At 32.1% G+C, this 25,897-nt stretch overlaps 1 protein-coding gene across 1 annotated transcript in view; it reads right to left on the minus strand.

Moving 5' to 3' along the window:
* Positions 1-7,372: 7,372 nt before the first annotated feature.
* LOC121116099 (uncharacterized) overlaps positions 7,373-25,897 on the minus strand; it is a 35,946-nt gene continuing 17,421 nt past the window's right edge. The window contains 7 exon segments of the mRNA XM_071888001.1: positions 7,373-7,909; positions 8,342-8,479; positions 14,842-15,155; positions 19,195-19,262; positions 24,044-24,190; positions 24,387-24,503; positions 24,505-24,661. Coding sequence (XP_071744102.1) covers positions 7,389-7,909; positions 8,342-8,479; positions 14,842-15,155; positions 19,195-19,262; positions 24,044-24,190; positions 24,387-24,503; positions 24,505-24,661 — 1,462 coding nt within the window. The 3' untranslated portion in view covers positions 7,373-7,388.

Below are 25,897 nucleotides of genomic sequence, written 5' to 3' on the forward strand. Positions count from 1 at the left end.
AAGTAATTAGTAATTAATTTTTGTATTTTGTATTGTAAAATGAGTGCATTTAAGTCAATTTCAATATATTTCAAAATAAAACATATCAAACGGTTCGAATTCATGATAATAAGAAACTACAATTATTTCTTACTAATTACAAAGGATTTCAAGTTGAAGTAAAGGAAGGCCTTAAATGATATGTGGAAGATACATTTATGCTATAATATATGCACGGCGGCGAAACTTCCGCAGGGCGAAACTTCCTAGGCCAAAACTTCCCAGTATGTAACCTCCAGTCACGGTTAAGAACCTTCTAGATGGGATATGTTCAAAATAATAACCATATGAAATGGATGACAGAATTTTCTCAAATTTTTATAAATACGTGGATTTAACTGGTTTTGGGAATGAACTCCTCAATTACAGATTCGTTAACGTCTGCGTGACAATTTCAATATGGAATTTAAAAGACTATGTTAAAAAGTAACATTAAAGTATATTTGCCTATTCAAAAAACATCAATATTTGTAGACGTTCCTTCCGTTGTCTTTTCATGATTACTTTTAATACTTTCGACTGTATGTATGTGGAACGTAGGTACCAAAGAGGGGAAGAAAAAAAGAGTAACGGTGAAAAAAATGATGGAAAAATAGATTCTATGAACCTAAGAGAAAAGGTCAAAAAACATTTGCCTCAATTTTTCATATTTTAAAACTTTAATTACTTCTATTTATCTATTTCAACTCTGACAAGCGTAGACTTCACAACTCGTTTATGAGACTCACTCCTCCTAGTATCAAGATTGGTAAATTAAATTAGCATGGAGAACATGTCAGCTCTATCTTCCTCTCGTCAAACTAGGGTTGACTTATGGATGGGCTTCGGATAATAATTTTTTAACCGAGTAGACTCTAGGTAATTGATCTTTATACTTAGATAAAACCAGGTGTTTAGTCGAGTATTTCAATGCTCACGAGTAAATACATAGAACCTTCAGAATTAAAGTATACTAATGTTCTATTCAGATACACTAAACATGGTTTTTTATTTTCAATGCTGTTATCATAGTATTTAATACTTAACAAAACGTAATGATTTTTTTTATCAAAATATGATATGTTGATTACTACATATAAAAATATGTTTTTTTTTCTGTTAAAATATTCATGAAATTATGCTCTTGACTCATACTAATTTTGTTCGTGAATCTTCAAGTCCTTTCCAATATGAATAATAGAAAAGTTTCTTCTTAAACTTTTCTCAAATTTCGATTAGTTTAGTGCGGGAAAGTTTTGATAGGATATAAAAATTATCAATGCTAAATTACATTGTCCTACGAGGTCATCTTTAGGTCGCACATTCCGATCAAATTATGAAAAAAGACAAAAACTCTTACTTTGTAAATATAGATACTAAAAAGATATTTTTAGTTTTTTTACATAAAATAATTTTGATTGACATTTTTTTAATCTATAAAAAGTGATTATACAGTTTTTTTCTATAATTGTCCTAGGGACAAAAAAAAGAGAAAAAGAGTTAGGAAAATTTGATGATTTGCATATACTGTCGATAATTTTTTATTGCAGTTTTAGAAAAGGAAATATAAAAAAATTATGATGTCATTCTCTTTTTTTGCTACATTCGTGTAACTTTAGAAAAAATAACTCTCCAAATCTTTTTTTATTGGATAGAATAAAGTCTATCATAATAAATAAATGAAAAATAATGATCAATACTGTATTTTAATCTTCATTGACAAAATATAAATAGACTTATGTATCCTTTCCAACTTTGAACTAAATGGTCTACCTAAAGATGACATCTTAGAGCAATAAAATTTTGCATAGGTTATTTTCTTCCTATATAACAGCTTTCCAAACTACAAGTTATCTATATTTGAAAAAATTTGAAGAATAAACTGCCCATATGAATAATTCATCATGACAAATGAATTAATAACGGAGAAGGGAACTTTTTCCGTAGGAATCATTGTCGAGTCTGTTTATTTTTCTTATTATAGTAATTTCATTAAATCTATCTGGTTCGAGCTCACATTACATATTGAAATTTTGAGGCAGGATTCATTAATTTTTCCAAGAGTAAAAAACCATTTAATGTATTTTATAGTAATACAAATTATAAAAAATTAATTAAATAATTCAAATGAAACATCTATTTCTAGCAAAAATTTATTTACATGTATAGTAAGGTGAAATATCCTTTAGGCAAAATGAACTCAAGGCGAAATGGTTTAAGGAAAAATGTTCTGAGGGTAGACAGTGTAAGGTATAAGTATGAGGACTTATGCTAATTTTAAAAGCTATAAAAATATAAAACAAATATCAACTTTTTTTTTTAAACTTCTGAATAAAGTATGTTATTTGTTTATTTTAAATCTTTATGTATCCTCCACAGACAAGTAGACAAGTGGACACTTTTCTGAACAGGAGAAATGATCGCTTCTTGGCTGAATCAAGAGCGAGCTAAGGTCGAGGGAACCTTCAGGATCAAACAACCAGCTCAGTTCATAGTCCTCCACGTTGTGCCATCCGACAGCAGCAAGATGCCTCACTACTTCTTCAAAGCCAACGAGAAAGTAAACATGAACGTCTACTACAGGTACCATGTCTTACCATGGTTGAAGAACACGTTCCCTGGGACGACTATATGTTAACCCAAGACGGCACCCCGGCACACACGCCCTGGAAGTTTCAGCATTTCTGCTGAGAGAACATGGATGCCTTCTGAATGGCATAATTATTCCCTTCGTATTTACCCAACATGAATCCTCTGGACTTTGTCGTTTGGTGCGTCTTGGACGGCAAGACAAACAAGACTTATGACCAGAATGTCGATGTTCTGAAGGTTGTGATCACGAAGGAGCTTCGTTTCGTCCCCCTATTAAAGCCATCACACAGAATGGAAGGGGGCATAATGAATAAAAAGTGTAGAAAATTGTTGAATTACCAACATTTGCTTTAAAAGTTTACTTAAAAATGTTACAAAAAAAATACGGATAAGTGAAAACTGTTTCTAAATTTTCTAATTTTTGAGTGCTCACCCTGTAAGCTGCCCGGTTTTTTTTTTTGGTTGTTTTTTGGGGGGGAAATAATCATCAGATACACAATGTAAAAATATCTTCGACGCAAATGGGCGTACATTTTTTATAATAATCAATAAGGCCTCTATACTTATGTATGAAAACTGACCGCCTTTAAGCACTAGTGGATATATGACATTCCTACAGTTTCTAACCTTTGGGATATCCTTGGCCCTCTTGGCAATCCCCATATTGTATACTTGATTAATTTTCTGGTATTGGAAAACAAAAAATCTGATTTTTACTGATATCCCTATTTGTTATCGATCCCTTTGTACTCATCACTTCAGCTTCTCCTGGTGATTGGTTCTGCAAAGGGTCATTCCAAATGAAATCAATAAAAAAAAGACATTTTTCACAACACTATCTTCGATAAGATAATAAAATGATTTTTTACCCATTAAGTTGTTTTTGAAGATATTGAGATAATTATTTTATTTTTTTATTGTCATGATTTTTATTTTGTCAATAAAAAAACAGAAAAACTCAAACATGTCCATTTTCAATTTCACTCAAATTTTTATACGTTAATTTTGTAATATATGCATTTAATTCCATTTAATTACTAAATGCTAAAAACCTAGCATATATATTGCAAAAAAACTTGAGTATAATATTCAGTATATATATTCAGAAATTTGCTCTACCTATGCAGACATTTTCATCTGTAGTATTTAAATGGAATCGAATGCATCTCTAAAAACTATTTTTAAGTTATTAATTTGGCTTTGAATGATCTTAAAACAAACGTTAGAAGTATCTCACATACATACATCTAACTGAGAGGAATATCATTTACAACAAACATTTAAGGCAAAGACATGTTTTCCTAATTCCAACCCACATTACTTGGAATTTTGTTTGTATTAAGTCCAAACACACTCACTTTCTTACACAGGAATATATATTTAAAACAGACCTTACAGGAACACATAATATATATTCTTGTAGAAGGAATTCCAAACAATTACATTAAAGGCAACGTCTTATTAGTGATAATGAAGATTATATTTGTAACATGACATACTACTTATAATACATAATATTATTATATAATAATTCAGGTAATTACATATTTAATGAAGAAAAAAATGATAGAGCGTTTTCCTTCACGTGACAAATGACGTTGTCATAAGTGGAAATCAACGGCATCTTGGTGCTTCGTAGTTGACACTTTTACGGTGAAATAATAAGGATACATTTCTATACCACAGTGATAATTGAATTTGAAAAAATATCTAAGTAATGGAAATTCATCAGAAATTGCTTTATTCTTAGAATAAATTATGTTCCAGATGGATTAGGGATGAATGAATTAGGATAATTCAAGGAATACACTATAAATGGAACAGATACTCTTTTCTTTGACCAACTAATGACTATTTTTTATAATGTTCTAGGTTTTAACTAAAAGAGAAAATAGAATGGGGCAATACCCTTGTTTACCCATAATATTATTTAATTAAAAATAACAATACAATATAAGGTTAGACCATTGTGTAATAAGTCTTCCTAGAATCTTCAATTTGATGTACCGTAACAACTGCTGGGCAAGACTGACATATTTTGACGTCATAGAGTATAACAATGGTATATTAAGAGCATATAATACTAGAAATTATTTGATTAATAGTAAGAATATATACTCTTTGACGCCATCATTAAAAGGTGTCGTGTAAGTCAAACATCAGTCCAAAAAGCGTTCTGGTATAACCTTGTATTTATATTACCCTTGAAATAACTTATTTTACTCACACATACCGGCCTAACCTCCCTAACTCAAAAGTACTCTATATATTTTGTTATCCGCTGGCGACCTCCTCTTCTCAATACATATGTTCCGTTTCTAATAGGACATGAATACAACCTCTTGTTGATCCCTAGTGCTATATATATAAATATATTGGGCATCTTATTATTTCTATGAATTTTTTTGGTTGTCATACACAAATAGACACAAGTATAGCCACTCTTTTAATCAAATATTACCAAGCAATATCGTGGTATTGTATCGAATTAAATACTAATAATAGAACAGTGATAATCGGGGTGTACTTAAGAAATAAAATCAGTATTTAAGTTCATACTGTAGTATAATATCAGTTAATAATATCTTATTAAAAGTGTTAGCGTTACATTTCTATTTAAACTTTTCGGCTAACTACCACATGATATCGGCCCTTTCTTCTATATCTTTTTTGGAAGAAAGGTTGTGTGATACTATAAAGGGAACGATGTGAAAGAAATAGGGTCGTGCAAATTCTTCTGAGAATATTATTCTACAATTTTTATTTTAAACAAGCTACTGACTCTCAAACCACTTTGCGGATCGTTTGCATTTTTTTTTGTAGTTTGCTCAAGCCCTATTAAAACAATCGTATAAGAAATATTTTCGGGATTTAACAGATTTTTCTTTTATTAATTATTAATTTCTATAAGGTACAATAAATATATTAACCACCATGTTTATAAGATTTCCTAATACACAATTTTTTTCAATTGAATTTCCACCTTTATTTCATAACTATTCTACTCTTTAAAAAAAGGCCTTAGGTTAGTCCAAAAAAGTGGGGTTTCCATGTAAAGAGTGCTCCTTGGATAATTGGGGGAAAGATAACTGATCTTTGCAAATGTTGTAAGTAATTTATTGTCTATACTATGTAAATATGATCATACAATGCTAATATAAGTTATTGGTAATCACTATTAGGGTAGGTATGTTAACTAATTTAAAAAAAAATAGATTAAAAGGTAATAATTAGAGTCATTTGTTTGACAGGAATTCTGACGTCCTTTTCTCCATCTCTATCATTCTATCGTATGATTTTTTGGCATATAATATTGCATACACGGCCATTGTCAAATGATATTTTAGTACGTGAAAAAATTTCAAAAGAATATAACACTTTAAAAAATGAAGTCCTACATGATATTATATCAATCTTGAAATTTTACGAGTAAAATTTCCCTCTCACTCAACACTTTAAAATGTTAGAAGCGCCTTTTTTGTTGTTAATAGACTTATGTATTTTAGAATATCCGAATATATAATAAAGCTAGACATTGGGGAGATATTTTGACTTTAGACTGTAAAGGTTTTTAGTTCTTTCATTGGTGAGTCCCATTTTGACATTCAAATACCATTGTCATAAGAAAGAAATAGAGTTACGATGTGAGGAAGAAGTTGACGCCTTTGTAGTTGACCAAAAAACATTCAAATGATACTAGAAAATACATAGTTCAATGTTAACAACATAGAGGGCGCTTCAAATATTTGAATGTTCGTTCCTCACTGTATTTTACGTCTGATTATATATTTCTTTATGGAACTCTTCAGCTTTTATAGAAGTATAGAATCAGATTCCCTACAATATCTTGAGTGATTGATTTATAAATAATTATATTTTCTATTATTTTGGTCAACTAACTTTCGGCTTCAAAAAATGTATCTTGCATTTGCTCAGTGTAAGTACAAGGAGCGTCCGTAGGATTATATTTTTGAAGGGTTATTCGTTTTTTTTTTGTTTGTTTTTTTGAAATTTTTTCGACAAAAATTTCAAAATCTAAATTTCCAGAGTTTACAACTATTCTTGTTTTTTTTTTTTGTAGAAAAGAATCAATAATTGAAATTTTGTCAAAAACCAAAAAATGTTAACAAAAAAATCAATAATTTTTGAAAAAATTTTTGTCAAAAACCATAAAAAAAAAACCTTTGTTAACAAATATTGAATTATTAGAAAAAAAAAAATTTTCAAATATTATTTTTTTAGCTATTAACAAAAAAACATTTCTGTGAAAAAAAATTCAAAATTTTACGGCTATTTTTTGTTGAAAAAAATTCGAAAATGGAATTAAAAAAAAATCAAAAAACCATAGCTGTTAACAAAAAAATTTCTAATATTAAGTTAGAAAAAAAAGATCAAATATTACAGTTTTTCATTCTCACTCAAAAAAATTATAGTCCTGAGCGAAAATTCCTTGCTTTCTTTGGGGGGTACAGCACCTTCAGCCCACACCCTGTAGACGCCCCTGAGCACTCTTTGTATTTTATCCCTATGTTAAATAAGCGGCAATTACTAGTTCACCCCGATTTCACTTAATCTGACTAAAAAAATGAGTTAAAGTTTTTTAGACCCCTTTTCCAAGAAGGCCGACAACAATGCTGACGTCACATGAAGAAAACGCTCTACATTAATATAATGGAGGGATGATGATGGGCATATATAGAGAAATAGATTTAATGATGACACATTTCATTGATTCGTTTAAAAAATATATATATTAATAATGGATGGGTCATCTTGGATCATCTTGGACTGGTCAAATGATGATGATGCTGATTTTGGGAGTGGTGAAGATTATGTATGCTCTGCTGTTGTTGTTGTTGTGTAGAAGAGAGGCTGTTTGTGCTACTGGCTATTGACTCATTGGTTCTTGGAGATGAGCTGGTATTGTAGTCATATGATCTTGTAGCAGTCGGACCGTATAAATTACCGATTTCTTCACCAGTTGATCCAAAGTTCGAATAATACATGGCGTTACTCCCATTGACACCTCCTGTAGTAGCCGCAGCAGCAGCAATAGATGAAGAGAGATGAGACGGTCTTGGATATGGAGATGTACGAGATGATTTGGAAGAGGAGTATCCCCCACTTGTGCTGTAGTTATACATTGGACCATAGTTCAAATCCGAAGAACTGTAATTTTGATGGTGGTGGTGGCTGTGGTGAGGGTTGTGGGGGTGATGGACATGTGGTAGGGCATGATTGGAGGAGGGTTGATATGGATGATGGAGTCCAGTGGATTGATTGGTTGATGAGATTTGAGCTATTGGAAGATAAAATAAGGGAATTATTTTGACTGGTGGACCATGAAAATAATGCTAAAAATTATTTCCAAAAGTTGATTTACGACTAGTAAGTCCTTATTTAGGACCGAGGATCACAGTTCAGTCCCACTTGTTGTTATTAAGGGTTTATTTCCGAATGTTATGAGAATAGGGAACACTTAACCAAGGCCTGCTTTTAAACATGACTCAGACTTGCCTCGGTCTCGGAAAATATGGGCTTGAATATAGCCCATACTTATTGTTCCTTCGTCCGGGATAAATCCAAGTCATTTATGGTCTGAATTATGAGGCTAAATCCATAGAAAAATATTTTGGGTCATTTTTTGACCTCAGGTGCTCTCCCTTGCCAGCTTTTTATGTTATTTTTGAACATTGAATTATATCTTGTACAACATAATATTAACACGTACCTGCATGGCCCAAATTGACCACTGAGGAAGGGAATCCCATTGCTGTTCCTCCAGGGCCATTTGAAAACAATCTAGACATGGCTGCCAAACTTGAATCGAATGAAGAGTAACCAGTTTCTGGATTCAATATTTCATGACCTATAAATTACATTATGACATTTAATTTTAGGTTTTAATATGTAAATCTATAGAAAGTAGAGGGAATAAGTATTTTATCCCTTACACATTTTCTTAGTTTGTCCACAGATAAAGAAAGAAACAGTCTATAATTTAGATTATATATTATTTTAATAGTGAGTAAAATTTAATGAGCAAAGGAAAAGTGTTTGGCGGTAGAAAAATACTGAGTGTAACCCTCTCAGAACAGCAAAACCCGTTGGCAATAAAGACCCATTACACCACCTATATTCATTATTTTATGTTGTTGTGGTAAAGTCGACCTTATCCACTGGAAGTGGATACATTATGTTTTGAGGGTATGTCTCCGATAAAGAGAAAGATAATTTTATTTTACCGAAAGTAAGATAGACGATGAGGATCCCCATCCTCCAGAAATCTTGGGGGAGACAACCTCCTTTCCTGAGGATAGGGTATTTAAAATGGGTCATGTCATAGGTCCTCCAGAACAACAATGACTCAAAACATACGGACAAAGGGGTGGCTAAAAAGAAGCAGATTAAGGTCATATAGATGCCTTGCCCGTCTCCGGACCTTAATCCCGTAGAAAATCTTTATCAGTGGGCACATTACAAAATTTGCAAGGGATCAAACAACTATTAAATAAATATATATATAAGTACTATTAATATCTCTCCACATGAATTATTTATGTAATTACAACATTCGTCATATTAATTACCAACTATTAGTCGATGCTTTTAATCTATTAAACTTGCATAGTTAATCAATATTCAGCAGTAGTATAACTCTCGACATTAGAACTTTATAACGTGCCAGAGAATACTTGACTATCAATTAGTCATTTTCACAAAAGTAGTCAAAAGACGATTAATGTATCAATCATTTAAGGGGCCAGTGGTTCTTAAACTATGGTACGTAAAGGAGTAAATATGGAGAGTTTTACATCTATTTATATAAGGTCATTAAGTCTTTTTCTTTTGTTAAAAAAAAAGGTCATACCACAAAAACCAAAATTCTTATAATTAATATCAAAAAATTTCGAATTACAAAAGTTTTTAATTAAGCGTAATAGATGGAAATCTTGATATTATATCTGATGGTACGTAATGTCAAACGTTTGAGAACCACTGCTATAAGGAATATTCAATTATGATTATTGTATTGTCCCACATTTAAAATGATTCATTATATTTTTTGCTTCTTGTAACTTGGTCAAAAAATGGCTTCCACATATACAAACATTTAATTGCATTTAAAGAACAAGTGATATTAATGGTTCTACATCATAATTAATGATGTGTAAAAGTCATCAATTAAATATATACATATGTTCAATGTACAGGGTGAGAAGGTGACAATGTCCAAATCGTTAAAAAAAAAAAAAATAGGTGCCAATCTGATTGATAACATTATTTATTAACAAAACATTCGAAATCTTTTTTTTCGGAAGATTGATCAAAATTTGACTAGTAAAAATGAGTTAACAGCAAAGACATAGAACAAGTTTCTTCACACCATATATTTGAGTCAGCAGTGGTATTGTATCGGTCCTTCTTTAGAACCAAGGACCGTGGTCTAGTCCGGTCACATCTAGTCCAGCTCACTTTTTGGTCCTTAAGACCGTATAGACACTATTGAACATCTTTGTGAGGTTCTTCCAATGCAAATAGGAGCTAATTTATTTTACCTTGTTTAAGGATATTTAAGGACGCCAATTTCAAGAGTTTTTTCAACTTTGGCAACTTCGTGGGTGGATCTCCTATACTGGAGTTCCCAGCTGTCATATTGACAGGGTATTTGATTATTTTCAATTGCCTATTTGCAACAAATTCGCACTTTTTCACTATAAATATAAAAAACTCGACGTCTCAAGCTGACAAAAAATAATGGTGTGTTTTTTTTTTCATAAGTCTTCAATGAACAATTTTCTGTAGTAAATAATTATTAAAAAATATATTCAAGTGATATGATACTGGCAAGGATAGTTTTAAGAGTCAAAATTTAAAAAAAAACAGTTATTCGGACAAATTTTCCAAAAAAGTTGATATGGTATTTATAAAAAATAATTATGTAATAAATTTGTCAAAAATTCTAGTCACAGTCCTGATTAAACATCTTAAAATGCTGGAATAGTAGGAACTGAGATAGTCCAATCAACAAAATCCGCTTATTACATTCTAAGAATTGATCAAATATCAGAAGAAGACAGTCACTCGTTTAGCCTTGTACCACCAGGCTTAGGCCCAGAGTTAAGGTTGTAATCAAGGCATTCTACATTATAACTCATAGAAATAGAACAAATGCGTCCGTTGCAAAAATTTTTCAGGCATTGTATCAAGGACAGAGATATATAGAACTTTAATTATTGAATAAAAAGTGTTCAAAATTAAGTTGTGTTTTGGGTATGATATATTAAATATAATTTCAATTTTGTTCCAGTTTATATATAAGGGTTTCTGTAAAAAGAAATATTATATACAAAATTTCATTGCGCCTATTAAATAAAAAAAAAGGTGAGATTTTTATCAAACTGAACATTTTTGCAGGGGCACCTTGTATGAACAGACATGATAATAATGGAAATTTGAGTCATTTTGAACAATTTCCAAACATGAATTATGTAATATATATATTTTTTCCCCCTTCTTGAGGAAAAAGAAAGATTAAATAAAAATAAAAAAAACGAATAAACAATTAAGAATGTAATTATTCTAGTCTACATAGGTGATATGTTAATAATTTTTTTCCCCAAAAATAATAGGCAGTACAGGCAGCACTAGTGCCTTGTATACAAACCTTAGAATGTATCAGAATGGCTGTTACTATGATTTGGATCTATGTCAGCTATTATAACTCAATATTATTCATGAGATGTGTCAAATTGGGTACTTTCTATATGATTACCCCTAGTGTTGGGTAGCTCCATTATTTGTCTAAGTCGATCATGTGATCAACTCACTCGGTCTGTCTAAAAAAAGGAATCGATAATAAAAGCCTAGTAATGTGATTCTGTACTACATCGGTCTGCAGACTGAAGACGTACAGGGTGCAGCTTTACAATTAAGAATTTTCGAGACCAGGACATAAACATTTTTATTTCTTAAAATAGTTGAGATATTTTGAATTCCATTTATATACAAACGTAGGGACCCTCCATGGACTTAATCATTCAATCCAACCACTCTCAGCCTCAACCACAGTCTCCAATCTAGTGCACAACTTGTTGGTGCCTTGATCAGGTGATCGCTATTCATATTGCTAACAGCCTCAATAACGGAGGCTCTCAGACAAGCCAAATTGTTGTGAGCACGCATGTTGGACTCCCTCTCTAAGACTCCCCACACGAAATAGTCCAAAGGAGTGCAGTCCGGGGATCTAGGGGCCACATTTCCTTAGACCAGAGTATATCCAACTTCTTCGAAAGCCAATTTTGTAAGCAGATTGATCTGCCTTCTTGCTTGCTGGCCTTCCCATCCCTCCAGAGTCCTTGAACTCCTTTGTGACTTTGTACACGACAACTTGAGAAAGTCGATGATCTCTTTGGGGACACGACCAGCACGGAGGGCGACAATGAGTGCTGCACAACGAGTAACATCAGAGGACATTTTCAACACTTTGTAAACAGAACTTATACGAAATTGTCAGCTAAATCTGATAAACTAGTTTTTAAAGCTGTACAACTAAGGGTTCCCAAGAAAAACCGGTTTGAAAAAAATTATTAGTCGTAAAACTGCACCCTGTAGACCACAAAAAGAAACCTTTAAAATTATAAACCGGCCTGGGGAAACATAGGAATGTCCTTTTGGAAATAGGAACTAAATGAATTATCATAATTCATATATATCTTATTTGAAAAAAGTGAGTGACGTCAAATGATTTCTTTTTCTAATTTTCTAAATAGTCGGTCCGGTTCATTCAGTCCAGATCGACCTAACACTATTTACCCACACACAATACTTTCTCTATCCATCTTTGTAATTGGAGACCGCTATAGCGGAAAGTTAAAGTTAAATGATTGCAACCCTTTAAAAGAATTAGAATATAAATTCGCCAGATAAACGAAGCGACGACACAATGCCAAGAAAATAAGGAGGAGAGGGACTTTCGGAGGATCCTGAAAGACGATGGAAGGTCTCATTAGTTGGAGGAAGTTGTAAGTTTGTCACTTAGTTATGGGAGTATCTACGACGGGCGAAGAACTTTTTCTTATTACACATAGAGGTTGCGATAGTTGAACTTTAAATTTCCGCTCTCGCGGACTTCAACTTCAAGATAGAAAGAGAAAATCGGGACGTTGCGGTAAAAATTTATAGAATGTATTTGTCAAATTGTCGAAAAGACAACGTTTATCGTTAAAAATTAAATTTGTTTGTTTATATATATATATATAATTTGAAATAAACAATATTCATTGTAGTCAGGCTTAATTTTTAAATTTGTCTTTTATGAAAAATATTCTATAGTGTTAAAATTTTGTTATATCCAAAAGAAAAATCCTAGTAACTTTTTTAAAAAGAGTGGATTGGTCTAAAAGATTTGTACATCATGCGAATATGAAGACACCATTTAAGAGCATTTATAAGCTCTTCATAAATTGGTTCACCGATTATTACAATTTAAAATTATAGAAAAGCTGGGGCTTAAATTGACTGATTAATATTTTATAACAAAACTGAATAAGAAAGATATTTCTAAAATCAAAAATTCCCCTAAATTCCAGCTGTGAGTATATCGCAAATGTTGTTACGAGTTATATTAAGAGGAAACTGCAAATATTTCCTCATATTTTTAACCAACTTTTACAATTTAAAAACGAATGAAACTTGAATTAATGTTAAACCATTGTTATTTTATAAAAATACTAAATAGGAATTATACTTCTAAAGTAAAAATGCCTTTAAAATTCAGTTGTCAGTATATCTCCTAGATTATTGCGAAGTTAAGAGGTAAATGTGGACATTTCCTTAATTTTTGAACCAATTATTACGATTTAAAGTTGAATAAAAGTGTGAATTTATGTTGAATCAATGTTATTTTATAACATAACTGAATAGAATAGATATTTTGACACTAATAATGTCCTCAAAATTCAGTTGTCAATATCCAGTCTATGATTTTACGAGGTACATTAAGAGGAAAATTGGGATATTTTCTTAATTTGTTAACCAATTATTACAATACAAAAATTTAATATTCTGTTAATTGGTATAGATTTTTGAAATTAAAAAAAAAAAAAATTTATTAGAATTTTTTTTCCGAAAAAATTTCATTTTTTGTAGACAGCTGTGGATTTTAGAAATTTTTTTTCAAAAAAAAATTTTATTACAAATTTATTTTCCGAAAAAATTTCATTTTTTGTAGACATCTGTGGAATTTAGAAATTTTTTGAGAATAGCTGTGATTTTTGAAAATTTTTTGTGAATAGCTATAGATTTTTTGTTAATAGTTTAGATTTTTGAATTTTTTTTCCAGAAAATGTATATTTTTGTGAATAGCAGGGGGTTTTTGCAATTTTTATACAAGAAATTCAAGAGTTGAAATTTTTTCCAAAAAAATTAATTCTTCAATTTCTTTTTCCAAAAAATTATAAAAGCCAGGCCTCCCCCTAAAAATATCGTTATTATGAGGAAGATGCAAATATGTTTGGCGATAACATAAAAGCAAGATGGGATTTTTTTTGATGAATCAGAGATACACGCATTATAAGTTTTTTACTTCAATAAAAAACCGAAGAGGATTTTTGAAAGAGTCAAATACAATATTAAACCCCTGAAACACTGTTCAACAAGTTATAAATATGATTGATATTTGTTTAAATGTTTATTTGAACATATTATATACAAATTCAGTCAATTTGATCGTGCGCTATTTGAACTTTAAGCCAAATTTTGATATCATCAGTATGATCAATTTCAGTTGGTGAGACATGGTCTGAACAAGTTAATCCCTTTCTAATTTTTGTTATTCTCGCAACTTATATACGCTTCATTCAATATAATTTTTACGTCATGACGTCACAGTGTCTTTTATGATAAGGTTTACCAATTAACCGATGTCTATGAGGTTCAGTTAACCTTAAAAACTTCGGCTCCGAAGGACTTTATCACTTTTTTAAATTAAGATATATTATAGTACTCATATCAACGGATACATTTATCATACTCTCGCAATATTGAGGACAAGTATCCCTGCTTGCTTTTATGTTATCCCCACACATAGTTCCTTTATTTGCAATTCAAAATTGAGTACATTCTGAAAGAGTCTAATGTTTACCCTGAGGTACAATTGGGAGAAAGGTAAGCACTGATAGAACTCAAAGAGAAAGGAATAGAGAAAGGAGAGGCACTCGCTGTACTAACGTATAATAGGCGTACTTTTAAGATCTTGTTTGGACACCTCACTCTCTCCCGCTAGTACATTCCCTCCTCCCGCCGATCCGCTTAATAAATTTGACGTCGCCTCATTGCTGTTGTTTGTCACGGAGGAGGGAGATAGCGGAAGAATGCTTCTGCTTGAGCCCGAAGAGCAAGTTGTTGATGACGGAGAGGATGAATGGCGGTTGGAAGAGGGATGGAGAGGTGTGTTGGAGGGACTTTGATTGTTATTGATATTAGAGCTATGGTTATGATGATGCTTCACAGAGATGTTGTCTGGATAACTGCTTGGGCCAACACTGAAAAAAGAAAAAGAAAAAATGAATTTATGTTTACGTTATGATTATATTTGGGCTTGGTTTTTGGAATTTTTTAGTATTTTTTTTTTTAAACCTTACTACCTTTACAATCCAATATTTCATAGACTTATTTTGGTCAGTTATAATAGGCTTGTTTGGATATGAGTTGAGAGAATACACAAGCAGAATGTTAGCTTTACGCCCCTTTGTTTGATTTATGATACTTAATTTGTAAGTCCACTCCTAGAGCTTGGTATGATCCATTGCCAACGTTCATGGCATGCTGGATATTACAAACGGTGCTTATATGAACTCCAACGATGGTTTTTATAAGCTATATTGGGTAGGCTTCAGAAATTTGTAGGAGAGCTTGAACCCCACAACCCTTCAAAAAAAAAAAGGGGCAAGTGACGCAAATCATTCCGTCAAAATTGTTACATGTGATGCTTAATCGGCTCTATGAATTCATTTCGACGACTAAGGTATAAATAAATGATGGTTTTTTACCATTATCAGTAGACAAAAACTATTGTCGGAGTCAATGTGAGCAGAATTTGTAACATTGAGCATGTCAAGAACCTTGTAAAAGTGAAGTACAGAGCTCCAGATAGTGGGGTTACAAATTAAGTATTCTCATATTACCTTTCAAATACATCAATTACATTTTCTTTAATTTTGGCGAATAACTTTACCAAGGCATATGTGTAGTTTTGGGTATTAACAGGGGCGGTCGCGGTGTGTGTGCTGAAGGGACTCTATCCCCTCTCCAACTTAAGGATTTTTTTCTTTTTACAAGAAAATTTAAAATTTTAATTTTTTTTTTCTAAAAAGTTAAATTTTTTATGAATAGCTATGAGTTTTTAAAAATTTTCCACCAAAAATGTAATATTTTAAATTTTTTTCAAAAAATTTTTACATTTGAAATATAATTTTTGCAATTTTTTTCAGAAAAATTTAATTTTTCTATAAACAACTGTGAATTTTTTAAATTTTGTATAAAAGCTGCAAATTTTTGACAAAAACGTTTAATTTTTGTACATAACTGTAAATTTTTTGAAAAAATTTAATATTGGAAATTTAATTTTTGAAAAAAAAATTCAAAAAATTATTTTTTTAAATTATTTTCCGAAAAATTTCTAATTTTTTTTCTTACAAAGTGTTAATTTTTTGATTTATTTTCTAAAAAGTTTTAATATTTTGATTTTTTTATAAAAAATCCAATAGCCAAGACTTTCTAAAGTATAAACCTGCAGACACCCCTGATTAAACAGTATGTTGCGTCAGTAAAGGATACAATTGCACCAAATCCGGGCTCACTTTTAAGAACAATTATTCTGGATTATTTCTGTGTTTACAGGCTACATAGGGCATACACAAACTAACAAATATTTATTTTTTGCAAGTTGGTGCAGTGATCCTGATAGTAAACAAGCAAATGGGTAAACAAACTACTAAACTTGCTGTGTTTCATTTCATAGCTGCAAGATGGCACAAAAATTGTATGTAAACAATCAACTTACTATTGAATAAGGCTAAGACTATTGAATGGACTATTGTACGGCTGTTTACTTGTGTTGTTCAATATATATATGTTATTTGTTTATCAGTGTCAAAAGTGCCACTAGCCTCTTGGTAGGGGGCCTCAAGCCCTTTTAAAAGTTTCTCTTAAGATGTTGCTTCATTTTTTTTATCATGTGATTTTGTCATAAATAAGCTTAGTTTTGATGGAATAACCCAATAAATGAGTGAACAGGAGTCAAAAATCATCGTGTATCCGACTTGCTTGACGCACATAGAGATAAAAAAAAACATCGCTGCCGTTGCTCGTGGGGGTCAATGTGAGGACTGTCCGCAATATCTAGCATTCCAGGAATGTTGGCAAAGGGACGTACAGAGCTCCAGCATTGGAGTACTACAACTAAAACTGATTTTCGTGTCCAAGGACATGTGGCCTTCGTCAATCTCTGACTTGAACCCCCTTTAATAATTTTGGTGGGTCGCCAAAGAGGGCATCTTAAATGCAACTTCTCACCAAAATGTGGATGATATGAAGTCTTTCATCTACAAGATTTGGGCCGACTACTTTGAGGACAAAATTGTCAATCTCTGTACCAGCTTCAGGGACCATATTGAGTCTATTATTGCTTCTAATGGAAGCCATATGTAATAAGATGAAGCCACTGCGATTTGCCAACAGCTTTTGTAAATATATTTTATTTCAAATCAGTTCATAAGATTTTGATTTTGCTCACCGGATTTTTTTTCATTTGCTACCTGTATATATATGTAACTTATTTATAGTTGAGTTACTTTAGTATTGATAATTTTAAGCCTCCACCCCATGACGAAACTAGCACCGCTTCAAAACAGTACTTTCTTCATTAATAAAGCCAAGTTTGTCTGTATGCACATATGTATATATACTCTTGGGTATGTATTAAAGCATCAACTCTTGCATCCATCAATCTAAAACGGTGTCGATGTTCCATTAATGGAATTAAGGAATTGCATTATGTTAATATAATACACAATTTGTGTATTGGGTGAGTCGATATAATATGACTGGATTGAGTAGTTTTTTTGTAAAAAAAAAAATCGTCCCATTTGTTGTGCAAAAGTCTTTAAAAAGTAATTAAAGGCGTTTTACATGTAGTATGGAGCGTGCGGTTAATATTCAAAAAAAGAAAATGAGTATATTATATAAATTATAAAATAATGAATGTGACTATGGATGACGTTTAGCGAAGAGCGTGTGTAGCTAAAGCTGAGCCAGGTAGCGCTCATGAGACTAAAGTACTCTCTCACTCATCATGGGGTGAGAACACCAAAGTTTTGAGTGGCTAATTACGAGTGTGCTCATTAAAAACGGGGGATTTGTTGGGGAGATATCTTTTATATTATTAAAGCAAAGCTTTTCAAGACTTAATAACTTCGAGCAATGTCGGGTAGTGCTGTTAGAACTTAATAACTATCCTTATTTTATTTTTGAAAAAAGATATTTATTGATCTTTAAAAAAATGAAGTTAAATCTCTGAGCTAATTAAGTACCCACCCCCACCCAAATCTACACAAAAATCCTACCAACACATCTATTAGGGCATATGTTTGTCTGTTCGTCCCTTAATAATATTTCTGTTGTATATTGTTCATCGGAAAAGTACCAAAACGTAATGAATTACTGAGTACAACTTTGATACCATATCCACGTTTGGTAATGCATTCCAGCCCCTACCCCGGCAAGTATGTAATTCAAATAAAACTCGTAATTAAAGAACAAATAACCCCAAACATAATTACAGAACTCGTATGTCGAGGTTATATTGAGTAACAATAATAATCAAAGCTATAAATTAAGTGGCAAAACTATAAGTGTTAGTAGATTCTTTGTCTGCGTATAGTCTATTCCCTCTGCAAGATGCCGCTTTGTAAGATACTCCAGATGAAGAAAGTAAATTCTTTTTTTCTTTTCTCTCATGACGTATGCAACATTTTATATCCTTCTATTTAATTTACCAGGTTAATATTCAATTAAAAGAGGCTGCTTGGTTAATTATTTATAGTGTAATATTCATAGCTAGGCCTGCGAATTTTGTTGAGATGAGTGAGCACGCCTGCAATTATTATGTAGGATGCTAAGAGGCACTCGATAATAAAAGTTAGTCATATTTATCTAGCATCTGTAGACAGTAACTCACAAATGTTTTCAATCAAACGACTGTTACAAGATAGTTGTTTTTGACCAAAATATAACATCCTTTTAATGATCTCTTTCTACGTATATCTGTTTTTACTCTCTTCTCCCTCTGTCTCCTTTCTTCTACCTCCATTCTTTGTTTCTATTCCCCTCTATTCAGCCCTGCAATGCAGATACCATACGCTAATATATATAAACAACGTATTTATACTATATAATAATATTTCGGTGTTGATAATTTTTGGGTCTTTTTTTAGTCACCTCTATTAGGATCACATGGTCATGGTTTCAACACACGATTTATAGCTTTGATAATTATTAGCAAATGAAAATAAAAAACCTTACCATTCCTCAGGATCGCAGTCCCGAAATCCTTTAGCAAAGGGATTGCTGGCAATTTTTAATTGTGTGATCTGTAATATGTAAATATATATATAATTAGGAATCATTATTTGAGCGTATACATTAATAAATCAATTTACAAGGAAATACAAATTGTTTACATATTATGTGGTGGACATTTTGATGTTGTGTTTATATAAGAAAACGAGTAATGTGTGTGTGTGTGTATTGGGAAGCTTAAGAAGAATTCCTAAGATAAATAAATAAATAATGGAACTTTAAACTCTTCACATCATCTTCTTTATCTTTAGTTCCAACTTCAAGTTCTTGAAAATCATCATGAAATCATAATGATTGCAAAAATGTAAGCGTTGAAAAAAGACTCGCTGACGTTTATATCATTTTAAAACGATATCATTGTACCGGGCGTCAAATAACTATAGGGTTTTGAATGGAATAAAAGTAGCTGCCTCTATTTTTTATTAACTCAAAAATTGTATTATTACATATGGTTTTGATTTGTCTATTAATTTATATTTATCATTAGATTCGTTTAGAATTTGCGTCATTTTCAACTCAGTCATAGATTCTCATCTTGATAAAACTATCAATATAATGCGCATACCGTTATTATTTACGTATCTGCGTGGAGCGTGCAAAAAAGATCCCGAACTACCTCAAGGGAACCTGTAGACTCATTCTGATCTTTTTTGATGAGAAGACCTTTACCATTGATCCTGTCTTCAACATGCAGAATGATCGTATAGTGACATTTGGGGATGTGGCAGAGGAGAACAGAAATGTATCCACCATCAAACACTCTGCTTCAGTGATGATGTTAGATCTGGTTACATCCAACGGGAAGGCCATGAATCCCATGTGGTTCCCTTTAGGATACAAGATGAAGGCTGATTTGTACGTCAAAACAGCTGGACACCAGAGTTATCCATGGATCTAATTCAATGTTGGTAATTCCCTCTGGGTATTCCAACAAGATGGAGCATCTGCCCTCGCCGCAAAGAAACCCCAAGACTGGCTCCAGACCAATAAGCACTTCTGGGAAAAGGGCTTCTGTCCGCCAAAGAACACATACTTCAACCCCCTAGACTATGTCATTTAGGTGTACGTGGAGTCCACAACAGGAGTTCCCGTCCCCTGAAGAACTCTGTCAACATAATTTGGGGTTCCATGAGAGCCGAGTACATACAGAGTGTCTGCAGGAGCTTTCACCACCACTAGGAGCTCACCATCATTTATGAGGCCGGGTACATTGACTAAAACATGTTCTTTGGCTTTCAATTAATAATTAATAGTAAATAAACATGTTTCCTAATGCACCCAGGATCCTCCTATGGACTTTAAAACTTTGTCTGTTAAAATGGGTAAATAATAACGGTTGGCCCCCTACAAAATAATTAAAAGTTGACAACTTTATATTTTGTAAAAAATGTCATTTTCCTTCTGACAGTCGAGGTTGCAAGAAATAATTAATAAGTTAATTGTTTTGGTCAACTAACTTTGGGCAAAACAAAAAACATCCCTTGTTTTTACTCAGCGTACGCATTCTATGTGTTTTATATCTACGGTATTCTCTGATTGACAATCATAGACTTTACCAAGTTCCAGCTAGAACACATTCCTTGCAACTGTCACATGCTATATGTATATCATATATTTACTTAAAAGTTTGCTCCCCATAATTGCGAACTTAATTTGGACAGCTTCAGCCTTGATAATGACAGATACTGAAGGAGATGTAGGCCCTCCTCGCAATGACCTTTTCACTACTTACATTAATGGATACTCTGAGAGCATTGGTATTCGGCTGAAGCTTGCAATAGGCCTTGCTCTCAACATGCGAACGTAAAAGTGGTATTAGGGAAAAATGTTTGTCACATAGTCTTGTTCCAAAAAGGAAATGGCATCGACAAGGAAGCCTTGGGTGACATTGAAAAGTATAAGGAGATGATTGTAGCGTGATTGGGGCCTAGGCTAAAGTTAAATGAGCGAGGCCATCTTTTTTTTAAATATGATTATTTTCACCTGAAATATTTTCCCTTTGTAGCAAATTAAATGTGGACTCTTTCCATTATTTCAAATGAAAGAAAAAATGTCCTTTTTTGAAAGGGCCCAACCTTCTTTAAGTCTTTTTTAATAAATTGTGGCTATATTTAATTTAATGACTTTTTTTTAGAAATTTGTATTCCTTTCAACTTTTAACTTTTAAAACAGCCTTTTTTATTATTAAAAAAAAAAAATCAATCATTTGCCTTCTTATAAACACAATTTATTATGTTTATATTCAAATTTTCGTCGAGTTACATTCAATGCAAGTCCTCCATTCAAGAATTGGTCCTGTGGTTGCGAATTTCTCCTCCACAAAACCGGCACAAGAAGTTGTATAATGAACACTTTCTTCCTTCGAGTTACACCCGAAGTTATAAGAACAAATCAGTCATTGTTCATTGAATGTAGCGTAATTGTTATATTTATCACAATATAACTTTTTAGACTTGTTTAAAAAAAGAAAATGTCAAAATGTTCGAAAGAATGTTAACTCTATTTTTTTTCCTTTGAGGCCAGTTCATGTCGATCTTCTCTATAGGACTGAATTAGTTCGGTCTATTAACAATTTTGATGGTCTCAGACCGGTTTAGGAGATAAAAACGAAGTGACTTGCTAACAAAAACTTATCTAGTACATTTTGTTGTCAGCTGTCGATGTTAGTGCTTATTCAGGTTGATACTTGGTTGAACTTGTATTACTTCTCATTAAAGACTTTGAGTAATTCCCAATAATTAAGGATTAAGAATTGTTTAACTACCAACAGATTTTGGGAATTTTGTATGTTACTTCTCGGTATGAAAGGTTAAGTAATACAATAAAAGCAACGGCTTGATCTAGACAAAAAATTCTTGGAGATCGTTCCAGGTCAAAGTTCGTTAAAGGACGGAATTAGTTCGATCTACATGGACCGGTCTAGAAGGTAACTACTAATTTTTTGTTAAAAGAAACATATATATCCAATGGTCAACTGGCGATTTTGGGTTTCTTTTCTACTTATCTGTAAACTAAACGTTGATTGGTTGAATTATAATTAGCTTTCTTAGGGTCTGAACAATTCACAACAATTATTGAATGCTAATTTCATAGTTGGAAAGAATTGTCTAACTACTACTACTAAATGATTCAACTTTTCAATTCATGGTAAAATTGTTCTAATGAACTCACGGAATTTCGATAAATAGCTTTTTAATATAAAATGGCTATAAATAGCCGTTTAAAACCCGGTGTACAAAAGAAAGAATTATACTCGAGTTCTTTTTTTATAAAAATATAAAGTCAAAAAAATTATATTTATTCATGTATGAACAGCTGTTTTTTTGTTTCTCATTTTCGTTTCTAAAATAAATATGAATATCTATTAAACAAATACACACACACACATTCATGGAAAATATCTGTTTGGAATCAAATCTATGATTTATGATGTAATTTTGATTATTGCAAGAAACACACATTAACTATAAACATTAATGTATGTCTACTAAGTAGGGCTTGTATCTGTAGGCATAGGAGCCGGAACAGGGTGTTGGGGTCTATGTACTGAGTTTAGTATTGTAATATTATACGTGCTAGATAATTTCATTCTATGTAAACTTATTTTCTGTCAAATTTATCCCCGTAAAATTAATTCCCACTTTAAAGATGGATATTTAGAGATGTCAGACGGTGTTTATCAAGAGCTGAACTTACAGGAGATGAGAGGTAGTGATTTGGGAGGAGGTAGTGAGGGGCCAAGCAAACTTTGTTATTATTAAAGAAGGGATATCTGTTAAGAAAAAACTAAGTTTCCGATTAGAATAGGAGAAACGGTTGATGCGTGTGATCTTTCTTCTTTTTTGTTTCATTATTTGATGGGTCGTAGAGGTGGTATTAACATCTCCCTCTAAAAGAAGAATTCTCGCCTATCTATGGTGTAAATTGATTTAAAAATGCTTAATCAAATAAATATATATAAATTCCAATGTAATCGTAATAGTTTCTCTTCGGTTATGTTTCAAATATATAGAACGTTATCGTCTTTGTAGGAGGAATTTATTTTCTACCTCCACAATCATAAAACAGGTAGCTGAAATTAACAAAGGTCTTAATTCAGGAGTAACACCTTCCCCTCGTGCTCTTAAAGAAATTCCATCTCTACCTACTATTAATAGAGATGGGATTTGAATTTTTCTTTTAGAGAGAACACGCTCAACTGTTTGTCCTTTGCTTATCACTATACTTCGTTTTTTCTTTACACGGATCCCTTGAACAATAATAAGCAATTTTTATGATTTTTATCGGAGCAAACTAATTTTGGTCCTTTAAAGATGTTTGGTCAAAACTAATTTTATAGACTAATTGTAGATGACGTCAGTTGTGTTTCAAAATTGGGGAATGAGAAAACTTAGTACGCACTTTATAAGGAGAGTGTGTCAAATAAATGTGAACATCGAAAAACCGGGTTGCAAAAATGAAAAAAAAAACTTACATACATACTTTGTGCATGGCACCTTATGCTTGTGGCCACTGGCCACTACTACAAAAAATATTAATATTAGCACGACGTAGCTCAATGTACAACAAGGTCAAGAAGAATTTATTCTCTTGAAATCAATATGCGTAAATTTCCGTCACTGTGGTTCATCAAGAAGGAAATTGTCTTAATGTATGTCCCCTTACATGACAATTTCTAAGTCAAATGGAGTAAATCTAATACTATAATTTTTAATTATACTTCATTAGTGTAACACCATCGGACCAATTAAAGGAACATTAAAAAAAAAGAAGATATATATATGAATCTTACTCGTTGATTTTGATATGCAGTTACGGCTGTAAACCTTGTTTCAGGGAAAATAAAGGTTTTGAAAGTCTGGGTGGATTCCTGGTCTCCATTCCCTCCACAGCAAACATGTAAACGGGGCTGATAGCGATGCATGGAGTTCAATATCAGCTGTAACATATTAAAATGAGACTACATTTTTTTTAAATAAATAATTATAGAGCGTTTTAACTTATGTCACAAATGAACTTAGTTCAACAATATCTACTACATATTGCAAATAAAAAATATCCACCTATGTGACACTGTCCATACATTGTGACGTCGCGTGAAAATGCTCTATAATCAACCAAAGTAAGGAACTTACATGTCCATTATTGTCTAATTGATGATTGGTGAGCTTTAATTTATCAAAACTAACAACTTGTTTCATCCATTGTGAGCCTTTAGCCGATGAATCCGGATGGACATGCATACGTGGGGGGAGAATTAGGATCCGCTTTTCCAGCTACGATCCAATGGGATGAATGAAAGGCATATCTATAGCGTTTATCATCCACTGGTACAAAGTCCATGACTAAATTGTAATCTTCTAAGGGATCCATTCCGTATAATCGTACTTGAAAGGTTGGAAACATTCGCCTGAGGAAAGAAGAAGAAATAATTAAGAGACTCTCATTGAATATATGGGAGTATAAAGACATAATAACAAAGAACATTCAAGAGTGTAATAAATGTTGTAATGTAACTAAATTACCAGGTATGTACGCAGTGAATGAATAAAGGAACTTTTGCTTTGATCTAGGAAAACTGGGCAAGGATTTATTTTCTCAAAAAATATCATTTGATTAAATTTTGCAACGGAGCAATTTAAAAAAAAAATTGCTGGAAAATGTGAGCATAAATATATGACCTCGTTTTTATTAAACTCCCCTCGGCTCCCACCTTTTGAATTGGTACGAGAGACCCTGGTAATAAGTGAGATTCCAGGAGGGAAACAATTTATAATTATAAGTAACGTTATCGATAGTATTTCTTGCTACTGAGTTTGAAGGTCGGATATTGACAAAAAACTTAAGTACACATCCAAATACTTATTTTTAAATTCTGCTAAGAGGCCTGTTTTTTTTTTGTTTCTTTTCTATTTTGGTATTAAGTAGTGTTGTGTCGACCCCTATTTAGGAACAAGGATCATGTTAAATAATAGAATAAATTATATAGCTAAGTAAAAATAAATTATGTTCGTATTATATTGCATTATAATGAAAACATGAATATTTTTTGCAAGATATGTGCACTGATTGTAATAAATATCTCTTTGGCGTAACAAATCATTGAATTTTTTTGGAAAAATTCCAAAGAACAATAAATTGGTGTGCTTGTGATAAGAACAAACAGTCTTAAAGACCGATAGGACCTGTCTTAAAACTGAACCGAATAAGTTAAAACTGACACAACACGGGTCTTAAGTGATTTTTACCCCAAATTCAAAAATTTTAAACGTTTCTAAGCAATTTTTTTTTGTATCTTCTTTAAAAAAGCGTCATTTTTGACAGTCAATTTATATTTTTTAATGCTTCTTTGATTGGGCAGATGGAGTTGCACTGATTAGGTAAAAGTAAACATGATGTAATTACAATTACCCCCAAAGACCTAGGAATGGTCTTTCATCTCCATATACATAATCCGGGAATTCTAAACAAATGGAATAATCTCGGATGTATCTTAGTTTGTTTTTCTTAATCTCCCCTCTTGAAGGACATAAAGTGAAATATGGCACAGACTCTTTTTTTCCTTTTTTTCAACCAATAAATCCTTTTATATTTTCCTCATGTGGGAATTTTAAAAAATACGCGATTATTTCCTGTCTCTAGAATT

This window comes from Lepeophtheirus salmonis, chromosome 4, assembly GCF_016086655.4.
Source record: "Lepeophtheirus salmonis chromosome 4, UVic_Lsal_1.4, whole genome shotgun sequence".
Taxonomy (NCBI): Eukaryota; Metazoa; Arthropoda; class Copepoda; order Siphonostomatoida; family Caligidae; genus Lepeophtheirus; species Lepeophtheirus salmonis.